The sequence below is a fragment of the Homarus americanus genome, unplaced genomic scaffold (genome assembly GCF_018991925.1).
Source record: "Homarus americanus isolate GMGI-L3 unplaced genomic scaffold, GMGI_Hamer_2.0 scaffold13628, whole genome shotgun sequence".
NCBI lineage: Eukaryota > Metazoa > Arthropoda > Malacostraca > Decapoda > Nephropidae > Homarus > Homarus americanus.
In genome coordinates, this window is record NW_024728956.1 from 397,501 (window position 1) to 415,931 (window position 18,431).

An 18,431-nucleotide genomic window follows, 5' to 3' on the forward strand; every position below is an offset into this window, starting at 1 on the left:
AGTAGTTTCAGGTTCCGGATTATTCAAGTTTCTCTCATTTAAGTTTTAGCCGTAACTTGGCGCCAGACAACGCCTCTCATTAGGGTAGAGTCTCGACGTAACTTCACCACCGTTTTATCTAGCACCTTAATTAACCCAGTTAGATAAACTTTATAATCTCCGGTAAACTTGACCTACAAACTTGTCTAAATCCGGCCACTAGTATATATGTTACGGTCTTGAAGCACCACCTCTAGGACGTTAGTTCGATCCCTACCCCCCGCCCAGACCAAAAAAAAAAAAAAATTTCCAGAAGTATGTCGTGTGTGTGTACCTGGCAGCTCACTCGGCCGGGAGGAATTAATAACAAGCCTTCAGGATCATTGGCTGTGTTTTGCACCGTTATCGTCAGACCTGGTGATGGCTGTGTGTGTGTGTCCCAGGTTAGTCTAGAGGAGTTTTATACTGTGGAACAAGACACCGGAGAAAGGAATAGAGTATTTAGAGAGATGCAGAGAGAAAAAGAATAACAGAGACAGAGATATAGAGCCAGACATATACAGAAAGAGAGACAGACAGAAAGAGCCGTAGACAGAGAGGAAGAGAGAGAAACAGACAGAGAGAGAGAGAGAGAGAGATAACAGACTAGTATCTTCAACCATAAAACATGGATAAAAAATTATTAATAGTTTTGTTTGGTTGTCGAAAGGAGTGGATGGCTCTCTCTCTCTCTCTCTCTCTCTCTCTCTCTCTCTCTCTCTCTCTCTCTCTCTGGCGGACAGGCAACACTGCTCAAACAATGGAGTTCCATAATAACATTTCTCAGTCAACATGAATAGAAACCAGGAATATTTATCTCGTGTTGTTATAGCCAATCACACACACACACACACACACACACACACACACACACACACACACACACACACACACACACACACACAAGGATGCGAAAATGTCACAAAGAAAAAGCAGTAAATGAAAGTAGGAGACGAGGATAGCAGGAGGAAGAGGAGAAAAAACGGGAGAGTAAAAATATCTGAAAGCTTAGAATCCTGCAGGGAGACAAAGAGACTGGGGAAAACCTCGGAGGAAATAAGCTTTTAACAGCTTCTTCTTCCTCTGGTAGAAACCGACATACTGTTTACCATTGTTTGTATACCTCCTCTGTTTACCATTGTTTGTATACCTCCTCTGTATACCGTTGTTTGTATAACTGCTCTGTGTACCGTTGTTTGTATACCTCCTTTGTTTACCATTGTTTGTATACCTGCATTGTCTACAAACACCGTACGTGACCAGTACAGGTAATGGTAATAAACAAATGCTAATACAGTTAAATAAAATGGAAAAGATTGACAAATACTTTGAAAGAGTAAAGAAGAGGCAGAAGGTCCGGTCAGAGGAGCTGGTCACTAATGCTAGCGACACAGCGATTCTGTTTTACATGTGAATATTGTCAATCCGCTCACTATTCAACGGTGGAAATTCAATAACTGTGAGGCGTTTCATCCGGGGCGGCAAGCGAGGCGGGGCCCATCCACCTACAATGGGAGTGATTGGCTTCCGGAGCTCATCCCAGTACCAACCAGGCCCGTCGGAATCTGAGAGAAGTTGTAAGAGAGGAGGAGATAAAGAGGAGACATATTTGACATTTTGATGTTTCTATCTACAGGATTGCCAAGAAATGTAACTACTGTATAACTTCTAGCCATTACCCTTGTTGTAGGAAAAAAATACTGTTCTAACATTAAAGAAAACGGAAGTAGTTGAATGAGATACAATAGTAATCTTAGTTTATCCTCCACCTCACTTGCCAGCTTTCTATCCGGTTGGGTAAAAAGTCTGGTAAAAATAGTTTGTATATATGTATTTCGTGATTTTTGTAGAACGTATGAGATTTTTTACATTTAAAGAGGAGAAATACATGAAGTAGTTTGTCGTTATTGAATATTTGAACCAGTATCATATTTGCCTTATTTTCTTTATTTACCTAATTTAGTAAAATTCTGGAGTTAAAATTCCTTCAGAAATACGTTTACTGAAACATGCAAGTCGTCCCGTTGCAGGTCGTGTCATCACCAGAAGGAGGTCTTAATTTATGTTTATGTCAAGTTATTAATAATACAAAGTTACTTAAGTATATTCACTCGTATAATTTTATTCACTACTCTACATTATGACTTGAATTGAATTTCACAAGATTCGTTCACACGGAAGTCTTGTCTGGAATATATAACTCGGTGTTTGGCCTCCGCTGTCAGACACGATAGTTGGTTTTGGTCAATGCGTGTGTTCACTTTTTATCTCTTTCGTGGGTTAAAGTTGCTACAAAGTTTACGGGCTTAATGGCGTATAGTTTAACTGAGAAAACTCCTCTCTCTCATGTAAAAAAAAATCAGTTATTCTTCCCGTTTTCTAAAATATTGGCGTCTCCGTTTTCTTGGACGTGACAACAGCAGCAGACGTCACTAACCACATTAAACTAAACAAAGCCAAATTTGAACAGTTAATTTGACCTCCGCTGATATGAAACTGAAAATAACCTTACAGACTAAGAATGATGTATCGTGTGGCCTTGTGATTTCCAGCTTAGAAAAAGAAACAGGCAGCCGCGGAAATGGAATATGTGTATTAAAATCAAGTTAGAGCCAAAATTTCACCATACTCTCTCGCTCTTGTACATTCAGCATCTGGACAAAATATTTCCCCTGGAACCAGAATTTCTCCTGAATGTTGGATAGGGTAAATCTTAGAATACTAAATTTTCCTATTTTGAAACTATTGCGCCGTTTTGAAATATCCTAACACTGTCTTGAGACAATGAAAAGTTGTTTATATCTGTTGTGATACTTGAGGTCAGCTGATTATTGTCCTAGCAGTATCACGAGGTACAGGTACTAAAATATGGCAAATTAACCTGCTCTCGTTATATCTATATTTTGAGTGGACGAGATGAAGTGTTACCTAGAATATAATGTTTGGGGTTGACTAAAAAAAATATATACATTTTCTAAAAGAAGAATTATTTGATTCTCCATTAATTTTCTTTGTTTGTTTTGTTTACATAATCAACTTCACCACCATTGCAGGACACGGGGATAATGGGGACGGGGGTGTGGTATGCCCGGGCCAATCACACCAACCACCTTGTAAGTGTTCATTATTAAAACCATGTCCAAGCACCCATGTCCAGCACTCTCTGGCACCCATGTCCAACAGTATCCTAGCACCTCTGGTCATTGTCTATGGGGCACCTGTATCCAACACCATTCTTGCCTTTTCCTAATATAATATATCACCCATTTCCAGCACCCATGTCCTGCACCCATGTCCAGCATCCTCTGGTATTACTCTCCAGCACCCCTTCCTTTTGTACTGTATATGGCACCCATGTCCAGTCTCATTTGGTACCGTTTCTAAAGTATGACACGTCTATCCTGCACAGTCCGTCACACGTGTCCAAAATTTTCCAGTGCCTAAGGTAATCAGGTCTAGCAACATGCATCTGCAATAACCACAGCAACTATTTCCTCCACATGTCCTGCTCCCTGATGCCCGTGGTCATGCCCGTGTCAAGGCCCAGCATCCATGTTTAACTCTTAAGTATCCGTCTATATTAACCACAACTATACATCCATGTCCAACAGTGTCTGGTAACTATGTCCACCAGTGACCACCACCTATGTCCAACACCATCTGATAGCCATGTTTAACTCTGACACCCATGTCCAATATTATCCTGTAGGCATGTCCATCAGTACCACCCATACCCACCACTACCTGCTCACGTATATATACAGTACATTTATTTTCATCAGATCTGTTCACTCCATTCTAATAAAACAAAAGAGTCGCGCATTTAAACAAGTAAGAGAAGAATCGTGTTAACAGTAAAGCAGTAACAGATAAATGCTCCAGCGAAGCCACACATTGAGCCACCATCTTCAGGAATCAGACAATTGTTAAAACCATCATTGTCAACTGTTTGGTAACTGTGTGTGTGGCTGACAATGACCACTCGAGCGAGGTTGGTGGCATCGTCTCCTCCCGAACTGTTTGTGTAAGGAAGTTCCTCTTGTGTTACGGGAACAAACACAATATTGTCTTTACTGAGCTCTTATGTTTGTTTGGGGTTTGGTGTTTGTTTCTTTTACTTTATTTTTTATTTTTTATTTTTATAAACGTAAGGCGCAGGGAGAGTGGAGAAAGGCCTTTGTAATTTGTATTCAGTGAAGCGTGGCATCCCCGGGCCAGCGACTGAAGGCATTTCAACTAGGATGATGAGAACTGATGGAGTTTACAATATCGAGTTTTATTAAATAAGTCTTATATTATGAACTTTATTTAGTCATGATATCTATTATACTTATTCAAAACCCCAATATTTTTATTATATCGAATATCAATTTATTTTACTCCTTTATACGGTATAATTTACACTCATAATAAGTGTAAGTGTGCGTGAGTTTGTCTTGTGTGTGTGTGTGTGTGTGTGTCTTGTGAGTGTGTGTGAGTTAATCTTGTGAGCGTGTTTGTCTTGTGAGCGTGTGAGTTCCCTTCCTAGGAAATGAAACTTGAGTCAAATGTTTGTTTATTTCCGTAAAGTAACATAAATTAACGACTTCTTGTGGCTTCTACGTATCATCAGTCAAGTATCAGTGTCAAGTACCAGTGTCAAGTACCGGTGACAAGTACCCGAGTCAAGTACCAGTGTCAAGTACCAGTGTCAATTACCAATGTCAAGTATCAGTCAATACAAAGTGTCAAGTACCAGTGTCACGTACTAGTGTCAAGTACCAGTGTCACGTACTAGTGTTAAGTACTAGTGTCACGTACTAGTGTTAAGTACTAGTGTCACGTACTAGTGTCAAGTACCAGTGTCAAGTATCAGTCAAGTACCTGTGTCAAGTACCAGTATCAAGTACCAGTGTCAAGTATCAGTCTAGTACCAGTGTCAAGTACCAGTATCAAGTACCAGTGTCAAGTATCAGTCTAGTACCAGTGTCATGTAGGTGTCAAGTACCAGTGTCAAGTATCAGTCAAGTACCAGTGTCAAGTACCAGTGTCACGTACTAGTGTCAAGTACCAGTGGTTACATTCATCTCATGTTTATTCTACTAAACTACATATAAGAGAAAATATGTAGATATATTAAGGTAAAAAAAAATATATAAGAACTTTTCTGATTCTTGACCGATGTTCCCCGGAGAAATCTTATGAGAAGACGTTAATCAGAGAGTATTCTGTTTCAAACTTCTTGCATAGATTACAAAATTTAGACGAAAACTGGAAGACCTTGGCGAACCTGTGTACAGAATTTTAACAGAAACGTTAGATGAAGCTTTTTTTTTCTTCAGAGGGTTAAATCATAGTCTTCAAAGGGTTAAATCATCGTCTTCAAAGGGTTAAATCATCGTCTTCAGAGGGTTAAATCATCGTCTACAAAGGGTTAAACCATCGTCTTCAAAGGGTTAAACCATCGTCTTCAAAGGTTAAAACCATCGTCTTCAAAGGTTAAATCATCGTCCTCAAAGGGTTAAGTGAATTTCAATAATAATCATATCTACTTATTTTTATGTGTGTGGATGTAACCAAAATAATAATTAACAGAAAATATTGACTTAACCCGAATGTTTTGCTTTATACCAAATCAAGTTGGAAGAATGATGTATATACGTATTATGGCACTTCAATTTATTTCACTCGTTCAAAATTTTCTCAACAGATTTCCAACATAAACAACTTGACTGATTGGGGCCAGGAGTTCAACAGCAATCAATCCGGATGTGTGTTTTTAATATTCTCTCTCTTTCTCTCAATTACATTTACTCATTACATGTAATATTTTAAAGCACTATATACTCTCTTAATTGCTGGTTATATTGTGTTTGCATTGTTTTCGGCAGCAGAATTTGTTTTCCTTGTTTGTATGTACAGGTAGGCTTGTTTAATGCTGTTTTCTTTGAGGGAATGTACTGTGTAAAGCGAAAGTGTATTACAGTAATTGGATTTGCGCTGTTTTTTTTTTTATTGCTTTGCTTGTGTTTTTGTTTAAGTTCTTTTGTTCTTTTTTTCTATATATTTTTGTGTGTGGATATGATTATTATATATTTATTATATATATATACTAGAATATATTGTTGTTGTTGTTGTTTATCTAATAGTTTGCGTTTCTCTTCTCTTCCCGTTACATTTTCCTTACTTCGACCGTCCTCACCACACACCTGTTCTCACCACACACCTGTCCTCACCACACACACCTGTCCTTACCACACACACACACCTGTCCTCACCACACCCTATCCTGACCACACACACCTGTCTTACCACACACACCTATCCTCACCACACATATCCTACCACACACCTATCTCACCACACACCTATCCTCACCACACACCTATCCTACACCTATCCTCACCACACTATCCTCACCACACACCTGTCCTCACCACACACACCTATCCTCACCACACACACCTATCCTCACCACACACCTATCCTCACCAGTTTGCAGGGGTCTTTGCCTTTAAGTTCCGTATGTCAGACTTGGAAGAACTAGTGACGGCGAAGGAGGGGAGAGAGGTGATGGTGACAGCTAAGGTAGGAGACGCTTACTGGGACGTCAAACACTCCGGCTACGCTGCTACCAGAGTCTTCAACTCAGCCATCAAACTCGACTTTTTAGGAGAATCACCCCAAGTTCTACGGCCAGCCAAAAGCCCTCAAGTTTTATGCTTTAGAATGAATTCAAATGCAAGTACCTGAGATTTTCCTTTCATTCACTGTTATCCATTCAGTCATTCATTCATTCATTTATTATTCACTGTCACCTTCACATAAGCCAGGAACACCTCCACCTTCCTACCACCTAGTACCTTACCCACAACAAAATAACTCACAATCTAACCACCTTTTTGTTGGCCTTTTTCAGTTATCGGCGACGCAACACGATGGTTCCAAGGTCCCAGAATGGCGCCTATCCCGACATCGCCTTCTTGTCAGCCCTGAAGTGACGCTAAATACAGGGGAAAGACGCAAGTTACTCTCCCGTACTGTAAAGATGACCCACGCTCGCTATGCTCTGTGGGAAGCCGAGATAGATCTACATGTTGAGCTGAGTAAGTCATTTGGAGTAGGGTGAAGGGGTAGTATGTATGTGTGTGTGTGTGTGTGTGTGTGTGTGTGTGTGTGTGTTTTTTAGGTCTATTGATTGAGTGTGTTGAGATTTTGAGTGAGTTTATTTTACGTCTTTTGTTTGAGTGTGGGTGGTGTCATTGGGAGAGTTTGTGAGGTGGTGTCTTGGAGGTTTTGTGAGTGTTTGAGTGTGTCATTGGGAAGGTTTTGAGTGAGTGTGTGTCTCTTTGAAGGTTGGTGATTGAGTGAGTGAGTCTTTTAGGTCTTTTGAGTGAGTGAGTGTGTTTGTTGGAGAGTTTTTGAGTGCATGAGTCTCTTTAAGTCTCCTCTTTAGGGAATTTGAGTGAGTGAGAATCTGTTTAGGTCTTTAAGTATAAACGTCAAGTAGTTTAAGGGCCTTTTATAAATAAGCTCCAATGGTTTTAGGTTTTAGGGATAAACTACCTGTGTCTTTAAGTCTTTAAGGATTCATCTTATCATCCTATTAAAGTTCCTTTAAATTAACTGAGACGTAAAGCCACTAGCAAAAAAAATCCTTTGTTCATACTAGTAAAAATATCCTTTGTCCATACAAGTAAAAAACTTTGTTCATATGAGTAAAAACTTTGTTCATACTAGTAAAAAATCCTTTGTTCATACTAGTAGTAAAAAAACTATTCGTACGAGTAAAAATCGTCAATTATTTATCCAGAGAAACTGACTGCGTTGAAGTGTAAAAAATGTTATTAACGGGATTTATAGGTCGAGGAGCTGTAGATTATTGAATATTTACCTGAAATTATTGAAGGAAATGTCGATAATATGAATTATTTTTTTATGAAGGAGAGTGAAATTATCAGTGTTTGTGTTTATGTGTTTCCCTCACTTTTATTCTATCTCTGTTGGAACCTAGAATCATTATCTCTCTCTCCTTCACGTATCCTTCCAGCGGACGTGGAGGTTGCCATGGAGATTCAGTCACTCCGTCTGATGCTGAACTGAAGGACGCGGCGGGGAGTCGGTCCTACTCCTCCCTGGTCAGCGTCTCCCACCACTCACCCTGGGACGCCACTTACAGATCACCACCAGCACCAGGTTCCCCAAGGTACTCACTACAGACGGGGACACCTTACTAGGAGGAACATCTTACTAGAGGAACATCTTACTAGAAGGATATTTTACATTAATCAATTTTTTTTTAAACAACCTCTCAGCCATTGTTGTCTCTCTACCTCTCTCTCTCTCTCTCACACAGGTAGGAGAATACGTCATCCTCCACGTAAGGAGTAACTTCTACCTGGAGAAGTTCCGCTACGTCTTGTTGAGTAAAGGAATGGTGATCGAGGCGGGTCAGCAGCGGATGGAGGTAAGGCTATGATGACCTGTTGTGTTTATACTCTCTCTCTCTCTCTCTCTCTAGCGAAGAGAGGTCTAACCTAACGTCCAAACCTAACTAAACCAACTGGACCAGAACTAATTTAAGCTAATCTAACCTAAACTATCCCAACTAAAACCAAAATTTTAAACAATCTCAATAAATGAATAGAATACAACCACAACCTTAAAGTGTACGGAAACCAATCAGCACAAGCCAGACCCACGTACCAGTGACTTTTTTAAAACATTGTTAGCGACAAGGCTGTGTATTCGGGAGTTGGGTTCTCAGGCAACACATGTACAGGTAGGTCCGCTGGTGGTGGTAAAAATGTCCTCAGCCATGGTATATTTCCTTCACTGATTCCTAAACGGGTTTTTTTTTTTTGGTTAGTTCTTATATTAAAGACGATTCATAGTCGTGGAAAGTATGATTAAGTCTTTCTGGAGGTAGGGGGATTTCCATGACTTATAAAACTAAAGGAACATTTATTATTTTTACATGATGAAGATACGACTCGTAATCCGGTATGTTTTGGTCATCCACTTATTTAGAAGTAAGTCAGAATTCTTCAAAACACGTCAAAAACCATCGGAATAATATAATTTCAACCTAACCCAGCCAAGCCCAGCATAGCCCAACCCAACCCAACCCAACCCATCAGTCCTCCTACACAGTGTATTAGCCTTGAGTGAGTCTGGCTCGGGTGTACCTGAGAGACGGGATAGTTAGGAGAACAATGGCAGCGTTACAGAGAGACAGTATTGAGAGAGACTGGGAGATAGAGCGAGAACTGCCGAGATAGATAAAGGGAGAGGACTAAAGGACAGAGAGGGAACTAAAGAGAGAGAGAGAGAGAGAGAGAGGAATAACGAGAGAACTAACGAAAAACAGACAGACAGACATACAGAGACATGAACCAGGTCGTAACTATTCAGTCACCAAGGCTTCAATAAACAACTTATTTACAAGCGTTGAAACTAGTGTAAACAACTGTAACTTACAGGCGTTGAAACTAGTGTCAACAACTGTAACTTACAGGCTTCGAAACTAGTGTAAACAACTGTAACTTACAGGCGTGAAACTAGTGTAAACAACTATAACTTACAGGCGTTGAAACTAGTGTCAACAACTGTAACTTACAGGCGTCCCCTTTCCACTCAACAATGACAGTTTTATTGGCGTGATGTCAGACAAACGTTTGCTCAGTGGCGCGCTTTATGGGACCAGTGAGAAGACCCGCTTGGTACGACGCGCCGCTGTACAATACTTATGGTTTATAAAGGCGCAGACCGGAGTATTATTGCGACGCTTAGGGATAGATAGATAGATAGATATTTATGAAATCATCTTACAAGTTCACATTGATTCAGACATTGACACAGTGACAAAGCCAGACATATCAAGAAACAGACACAAACAAACAACTATATTCTAAAAAAAAACTGAAAATACTGACACATAAACAGAATAATAATAACGATAACACAAACCACTGTGTGTGTGTGTGTGTTTGTTGTGAACTGCTGTAAACCACAAACTACACAGTCCTCCCTCTTTGGCCTGGGAATATTTTAGTTAGGGTATTATATTTTGTTTACATTTTGGTATTGTATATATTATCGCTATATTCCCTGAGGTTTTAGTATAATGTATTTTCATTTTTAAATTTTTATGAGTTTGTTTAATAACTTCGATGTAAGAAGTTGTTATATTTTGTTATAGTTGTTGTTGAGAGGCTGCAAGGATTTTTTTTTTTGAGGTTCTAGATTTTTTTTATGTTGTTCAGGGTTACGTGTTCAATGGGTAGTGGTAGATGATGATGGTAGTCGATGATGATGATGGTAGTCGATGATGATGATGGTAGTCGATGATGATGATGGTAGTCGATGATGATGGTAGTCGATGATGTGTTGGTAGTAGACGATGGTGTTGATTGTAATGAAGGATAGTTGCGATGGTAGCGTAGAGGATGGTGATGGTAGAAGTAGTGGTGGTGGTAATGGTAGAGGGTAAAAGGTGTTTAATCATCAGGTGAAATAAGCTGGCGGAAGGTTTTTTTGGGGGGCACTCCCTACATCCTTGTGTAGTGAAGCGCAGAAGCGTTTACAGTGCCCAACAGGGAAGCATGCTAATTTCAGGCTTGCCTTTATGTCTCATGAGTTAAGGGCGTAGAAGCCTGAAGAATCAAGGGCATAAAAGCCTGAAGAGTCAATTGTCATCAAGTTATTGGAAGCTCCAACAACTTGTCCTCTGAGTCGCAGCTTTCGATTTACACCAGGTACCTACTTTACTGCTAGGTGAACAGGGACTAATAGGGGCTAGGAAGTATGTCCAAACAACTTCCACCGGCCCGGGAAACGAACCCGTGACATCTCGCTTTCGAAGGCAAGAGCGGTACCACTCTACCACCAGCACCCCCGGGAAAGAGGTAATCTTCAGGTCATCCTCACAATACCTTGACCCCCGGCCCCTCGTGGTCGTGGTGGAGTAAACAAGGATCCTGTACATAAAGATGTAAAACCGAGCGTAATTCAGTGTGTTACTTCATGGTGACTGTGAAGACTTATAAGGCTTATATTGTAGTCTTGGAGTCAGTCATTAGGTCGTAGTTTCAGAGCCAACCATATACTATTAAAATAAAAGTGTTAGTGTACTGCGGTGGACATAACGCCTCACAACGCCTGGTATGATGGTGCCTCAGTCAATGTTTCGTTGTATGTAATGCCAGATGGTAGCTAAATCTCTTGAAGAATTATTGTCATTTGGGGCAGCGATTAAAGTAATGAACATGTATGCGTTATTGTGTGATTGTTCTTACATCTGTCTCTGTGTCTTGTGCCTGTCATTATCTCTGGTTCTCTGTGCCTCTTTCTATCTCTCTGTTATCTATAATATTTTCTAGTTTTCATTTATAGGCGATAAAAATTTAAATGAATTCACATATCAGTAATGTAAGCGATAATATCTTAATTTACTATTTGAGCAGTAATTTAATTCTAAAGTCGATCATTTTAGCCTCTACCAAAATATTTATTTGATAATTTAGCGTTTATGTCCCATTTTGTTCGTATTTTCCTGTTTTCCTCCTGTATCTGCATGCCTTTGATGCATATACTGAAAAAGCATTTTTAATTCCTCGCCAACTCATTTTTCTTGCGTCAGGAGGAATGAGAAGCAGTTTTAAATTCTCTTGTTACTTTTCCTTTGTCACAGGAAAATTGAAGTCGAGTAGCTTAAGCCTTTCTGAAGGGAGTAATGTATGGAGATGTGAGAATAGGCCCTCCTCTCTCTCTCTCTCTCTCACACTAGGCTTGTTCCCACACCTCTGTCTTTAACACCACAGCGGCCCCACACTATTTTAAAATGGAATTATGAATTGCGATTTCATATTCTGCTCCAACTTTTATATGTTAATCTCCATAATCTGATTCTGAACTTTTAGGCGGTAAGCTTTAATTCTCTTTTGTGTTTCATGGGATGTGAGGGGTGGGAGGAGGCAACAGACTAATGCAGAAACGCCCATATGATTATTACCGTATATATATTTTTTTTTTCCTCGTATAAATTAAGTTTACAAGATATAAATGCAACATATATTCAGCCTCTGATTCTTGTATGTAAATGGAAAGTTTTATTTGAGATTGTGGCTGATACACACAGTCAATGGTCTAAAATATTTTCCTCCAGAGACTAGAGTTATTCATTCATCAGTCTCACCATTACTAAAGTGAAAAATAATTAAAAAGTGCTGTTCTATCCTATCTGTTGTTGTTGTTTGTATGTATTTATGCATTATTTCTTGGCTTCGGTTATTAAGGTCCAATTAGTAAACTTCAAAATCCTTTCCCCCACACACACATTTATCTCACTCGCCATCTTAGTTCCGGATGTGTGTTAACAAATAATCGGTGATAACAAGAACCCAGGAGCCATCTAGTAAATTTCTCGGTCTTACATCTGCAGCAAAACTCTTCTTCGATAATGTCCAAAGTTGGGTAAAATTGTTATCGTTAATGTGAGGGTTTTGCCGAACTTGGAAACCTTTCCTCTGATATGGATGAAATACTGTTTTGCTCTTCACTCTCTCTCTGGGACATTTAATTCCTTATAACTGGCAGAGGAAGAGAGAGAGAGAAGGAACGAAAGGAAGAGAGAAATTTATTTTGTGTTTTTATAGTGACTTCACACCAACAGACACCAAGATAAGGTTTTCCCCACAGGCGTCGCTGAAGACGTTCCCACTGCCACTGACGGCGGAGGTAGCGGGGGTAGCGACAGTGGTGGTGTACGCCGTAGGTCGTGACGAGGACTTGGTGGCCGACGCCCTTTTCTTCCCAGTGGACGCCCTCACCAGAAAGGGCCTACACGTGTCCCTGGAGGAGAAGGTGCAGGAGGAGGGCCTCAGAATAACGGTGACGGCCCTGCCAGGGAGTCGTGTGTCACTAGCAGGCTCCCACTGGGCCTCCTACAGTATGCAGGCAGGGAACGACCTTACCCACGCCAAGGTAAGTATCTCAACCCTTCTATACATCAAGTGAACCTTTATTTACAGTTAGTGTGGGAGGGGGGGCAGTGATAGAGGTTGTCATCATCAGCTTCGCAAATTAATTGAACTTGAATCAAAACAAGAAATAATAATGTCAATAACAAGAACAATTTGCTTAGATCAGAAACGTAATACTATGATTTGAAAGAAATTATTGATAAGTGATGATGGAGTAAGAACTGGTGATAAACTCCGTCCAGGCAACACTTTCCTGACCCTCATCTGTTATGTTCTAGGGTTCCAAATGCAACACAACACACAGGCTGTTTGTCCACTGATCCCACCATCATTATGTACATTTTTGTAGCTACTTTTGAAATCTTAATCCTGCACCGTCACAAAGTTCTGTATTGAGCTGCCACAGACAACATTTCAAAATAAATATCAATACACATGAGGCTTCCCACGGATATATTTTATTTTTGACCATAAGTTCCTACACTGCTTCAATCATCGACTCGAGTCTTCAAAGTTACAATGTTATTCACACATCCATACATAACTAGTTGCCATTGTTTCATGTGGTAAAATCATCAATAATTCATGTTGTTTTATCCTTTACAAAGAAAAAGCACATCACAAATTGTAGTGTAACTTTAATGTATAGTTTGGATAAAGATTGGATTTATGTAACATAGATTTATATAACCCCATAAAAACACTTCCACAGATCCTGTTCCAAATGGCCCAAGACACGACTATGTCCCAGCAGGAACCACTGGAGCAGAAGTGGGTGTCGGAGAACGGATTGCCAGCCAACATACTCCACCTACCCAGGGCGTCTCCAGGCGTCGACCCCAACCATTTTACGTGAGTGTGTGTGTGTTTGAATATATTACGAAATACAGTCATACAGACACCTAGGCACACACACACACACACACACACACACACACACACACACACACACACACACCACACACACACCCCTAATTCATTCCAAAAAATGTACACCTACACATGAAGTACACTGACAACTCTTATATCTACACATGTACGCACTACATAAACACACTTAAAACATATGTACACACAGTCGCCATTACTTATACAGTACACACACACACACACACACACACACACACACACACACACACACCACACACACACTAGTACCAAACAAACCTTATGAAATATTTTTGGCCACATTAAAAACATTATCCTTCTTTTACTCACTTGTGGCCGACCACCGTGACGACAGGGTGAAGGTAACAGTCAGACAGGGTGAAGGTCAAACAGAGTGAAGGTCAGACAAGGTGAAGGTCAGACAGGGTGAAGGTCAACGAACAGGGTGAAGGTCAAACAGGGTGAAGAATGGTACATTTTTTATTTAATTTTGACCACTTGATACATGGGTGGTAGCAGAGGTAAGATGAAATAATTATATACAGTACAGGTATATATAAAAATGGTGGTATTCTGAAACTAGAAAATATCAAATAAAATTGTATTTATAATAGGTATTAAATTTAGCCATATTTCAGATTAAGTGAAAATATGTTTATTATGGACAATTGGTATGAGTATTTACCGTTTACTGGCAGTCAGGATAAAGGGCAACAAGTAATAAGATCTATAATACAATACACTGTAGTAGTTTATATTATAGATGTGTTAACTTAACTATGAAATCGTAATGGTAAATGGTTGTACAATACAGATCACCTGAAGATTAGCCACCTCCAGTTATTTTACATTTGTAGTTTAACCTAACCTTATTCCACAGGTAGTGTTAGGGTAGCTAATCTTAAGGTGAAATAAGCTGGTACCTGTATATCTCACAACCATGGTCTGGGTTCGTGTCCTGTGGGACAGACGTGAGGAGCGTGTTATCCAGTGTGACTCGCTACTAAACATCACAAGTTTCTCCAGGTACTCCAGTTTATTCTTCCACTAACACTGGACAATAAAGTTAATAACAAAGTAATGAACAGACCAACCACCCAAACGGCTAGTAAGCTGAAAAGTGGTGCTATGATAAATTGAAATATAAAACAATAAAGGTGAAATAAACTGACAGGGGACTAAATCTTAGGTGATCCTACAATACTGATAAAATACTGTAGTGTAAATGTAAGAACCTAAAATCAACACTTGACAAACACTAGATACTGTCCATTACACTGAGTTAGTTACCTCTATTATATATAAATCTTAAACACCAGTAAGTCACGTTATAGCCATAATGACCTGGAGATGTAACCATTAACCCCTTGTGTGTGGAGACCTCTCTGTCCTGAATAAAATCGTCAGGTGTTAGCCATATAAAAAATCAATCATGTCATCCCCAGAGTGAAGGGGTTAAGAGTGCCAGGGGTCGAGGCACTGAGCTGCGGATAGAGTCTGTTATCCAGAGCCACCTAGACTCTATAAGCAAGGTTGTAAAGAAGTCCAGAGTTGCAAAATGAGGCAATATAAGAGAACTTTCGTTGAGGGAAATTAAACTTTGTCAAGAAGTTAGAAGGGGAGAGGATCCACCAGCCCCTGATTTAACTGCTCCTAAACTTTACCACTTAAGGCCCTGATATATAGTAATGGTCAGAAGTGAGGCCACCCCAATCCTCCATATTTACAGACAATGAACAAATGCACAACTCCTGCATACATTATGAACTGATTTACTTAATGATGTTTCTTTGTAACTTGAGTGAGTCAAATACTGTTTATGGGTACAATACCTAGACTATGCTAAAGTCTTGGGTTTTTTAAATTTATTTTGTAGTGGTTAATAGACGTCAGAGTTTTGTTATTACGTTTTATGTATGACTGTTAACTGTCTGTCAAGATGGTCAAGATTGTTTTATTTTTGCTGTTTGCTGTCTTGAACAAATGTCCTGTCACTTCTTATGCTGCTCCACGAACCCCGAGATTCAGACTCGTAATCCAAAGTATTTATGGACAAAATAATATTTCGTTGTCTACTGCTTCAGGTTCACGAGTCTGAATCTCAGGGCTCGTGGAGCAGCAGAAGAGCAACAGTTTTAGTTAACCTTCAAGATGTGTTTCAGCTGAAGTTCTGCCTCCTATGTAGAATAACCCAAGTCTAAATTGAACACTGTGTGTGTGTGTGTGTGTGTGTGTGTGTGTGTGTGTGTGTGTGTGTGTGTGTGTGTGTGTGTGTGTGTGTGTGTGTGTGTGTGTGTGTGTGTGTGTGTGTGTGTGTGTGGGTGGGTGGGTGGGTGGGTGGGTGGGTGGGTTTTTAACTGTACAATACTCTAGTACATGTGTCTAAGTTCTGTGTAAAATTATGCAACAGTAGTGTATTAAATTATTCATAGATATTTTTCTGTGTCACGATGTTTTGTTTAAATATTGAAGTCGTGTGATCATTTGTGTACTAAAACCTCTCGTCTGGATCAAGCTATTCAGAACACAGTGCAGGTATTACCATCATGAAAATCTGTACTGTTTATGTAAAGAAGCTTGGTTAATCTTGTCAGTATTTTATTAATCTTTCTGGAGTGTTTCATGATGTGTTTGAAGCTTCTCAGTTAACTTGAGTGTAAACCATTTAATTGAAAGGTTGGTGTTTGATATCCTGTTTTATGACCAAGGGAAGGAAGCTAATGACCTGTGAGATCCTTACCACAATGCTCCTCTGTGTTCCTGAGTGAGGGTTGGTTAAGTTATTACAGGCAGACAAGAAGGTCAAGACTTACATACAAATAATACTTCTTAGCTGTGTGGTTCTGGAACATTAGACTAGATACTGTAAAGTGTTCCTCAATGAAGTTTTCAGCTTATATTGAGGAGCCATTGGTACTGTATGTTGGGCATGATGAAACAAAAAAGGAAGTCACTTAAAAAAAAAATTCAAAATCTTCGAAACACAAAACTTTGATGGTCTCTATTGACGAAACAAGCTGCTGCAAACTTTTGTTTTCTATAAGAAAAAAAAATGATGATTTTTACCATGAAAAAATTTGTCTTCTTCCTTCATAGAAAACTGTAAACTTCTTAAGTTCTCTGAAACTTATGTGCCCAAGATTCTGAGATTTCCATTCCAGAGGGCTTTGATGTAATGCTTCCATCAAGGCTTGAGGGAGAATCCAAGGACCCTTTAATGATGATTTTAACTTCCTTTAAGGAGGGAGAAAGAACACTGTCTTAACCCTCAACCACAGCTAACCCCCCCCCCCTTCTCCCCTGATGTGGAACTTTTGCAGAAGCCATCGTTCTTACGGTTAACTTCCATTGATGATCGCTGCTGCGTAAGAGTTAAGAGTTTTTAGTAAATTGGAAGGCTGGTGATATGGGCCATCAGTCTCTGTTACTGGGGAGTCATTAACCTTACTGTACACACAATACTCATCACTAGCACACTGACCTGGTGGAACAAGAATGACCCTCATCTACATTTACAATCTCCTACCTAAGAACTTTCACGTACAGTAACTGTGAAATACTGTGGTGAGATTCAAATCAAGACTACAGGTACCCTGTAATTATAAGACAAGGTGTGAGTTCTGCTCTTCCCTTTGTATAGAACAAGTCACCAGATATAAAGACCAGCCAGGTAGAAACATGAGAGGCAACTGGTGAGAGGAATATTAGCTGCCTTTATTGACTGACAAAGTTTGAGTAATTATTTGGCTCTGACCCTGACTCCTCTGTGTGCTTCCAGCCAACTACTGTTCTGGTTCATGGTGTTTGGTGACTGGGTTAAAACAACTACTACAGTACTTCTAGCAGTTTTTTCATTACCCATCCTTATCAGCTTTGATAATGGGTCCTACTCAGTGCCGGATTTAGACCTGTGGAGGCCCATGGGCAGCCTCTTTGTGGAGGCCCCCTCATATAACTACCCAAGAGGTGGGTGGCGAGTGAAGTGAGCCTAAACATATGGGAGTTCCGGGGGGCTTACAGCGCCCGGAAAATTTTGAAATTTGAACACTTTGGAGAATTTTGAAGCCATATGCAGCTATATTGAGGAAATTAGAACATTGAGAAATTTTAACTAACTGTATATTTATTGATAGTGTACAAATTCCCAACACACACACACTCACACAAAAGTGAGACATGACTGAGTCATTCATGTGGTTTCAAGTCGACCAGCCCTGATAAAGCTACTACCGCACATGTCAAAAATTTTCAAGAGACTTCTACAGAAAGGAACATATATTAGTTATTACAGAGAGATGATTCTTTGCATTATTAATCTGATAAACCTCTACTCAAATAATGGTTCTGTCCAAGAATGCATGTATAGGCTTTTTAAGTCCAAGGTCAGATAGATTCAGAATAAGTATTAATTCAACTATAAATAAAATTGAAATTTTGATCCAATAGTAAAACATTTGCAAGACATGTTCTAGGAAATGACAACTGACAAGATCATTCATCACTGAGCGCAATTACTTCACTCAACAAGCCATGACACTCCTTCTTCTCATTTACATCTGCAAG

At 39.7% G+C, this 18,431-nt stretch overlaps 1 protein-coding gene across 1 annotated transcript in view; it reads left to right on the forward strand.

The window, feature by feature from the left end:
* The window catches only part of LOC121866268 (C3 and PZP-like alpha-2-macroglobulin domain-containing protein 8), a 76,607-nt gene extending 68,507 nt beyond the window's left edge, over nucleotides 1-8,100 (forward strand). The window contains exons 8-10 of the mRNA XM_042365889.1: nucleotides 6,493-6,738; nucleotides 6,917-7,103; nucleotides 8,048-8,100. Coding sequence (XP_042221823.1) covers nucleotides 6,493-6,738; nucleotides 6,917-7,103; nucleotides 8,048-8,100 — 486 coding nt within the window. The remainder of the gene's footprint in view (nucleotides 1-6,492; nucleotides 6,739-6,916; nucleotides 7,104-8,047) is intronic.
* The last annotated feature ends 10,331 nt before the right edge of the window (nucleotides 8,101-18,431 follow it).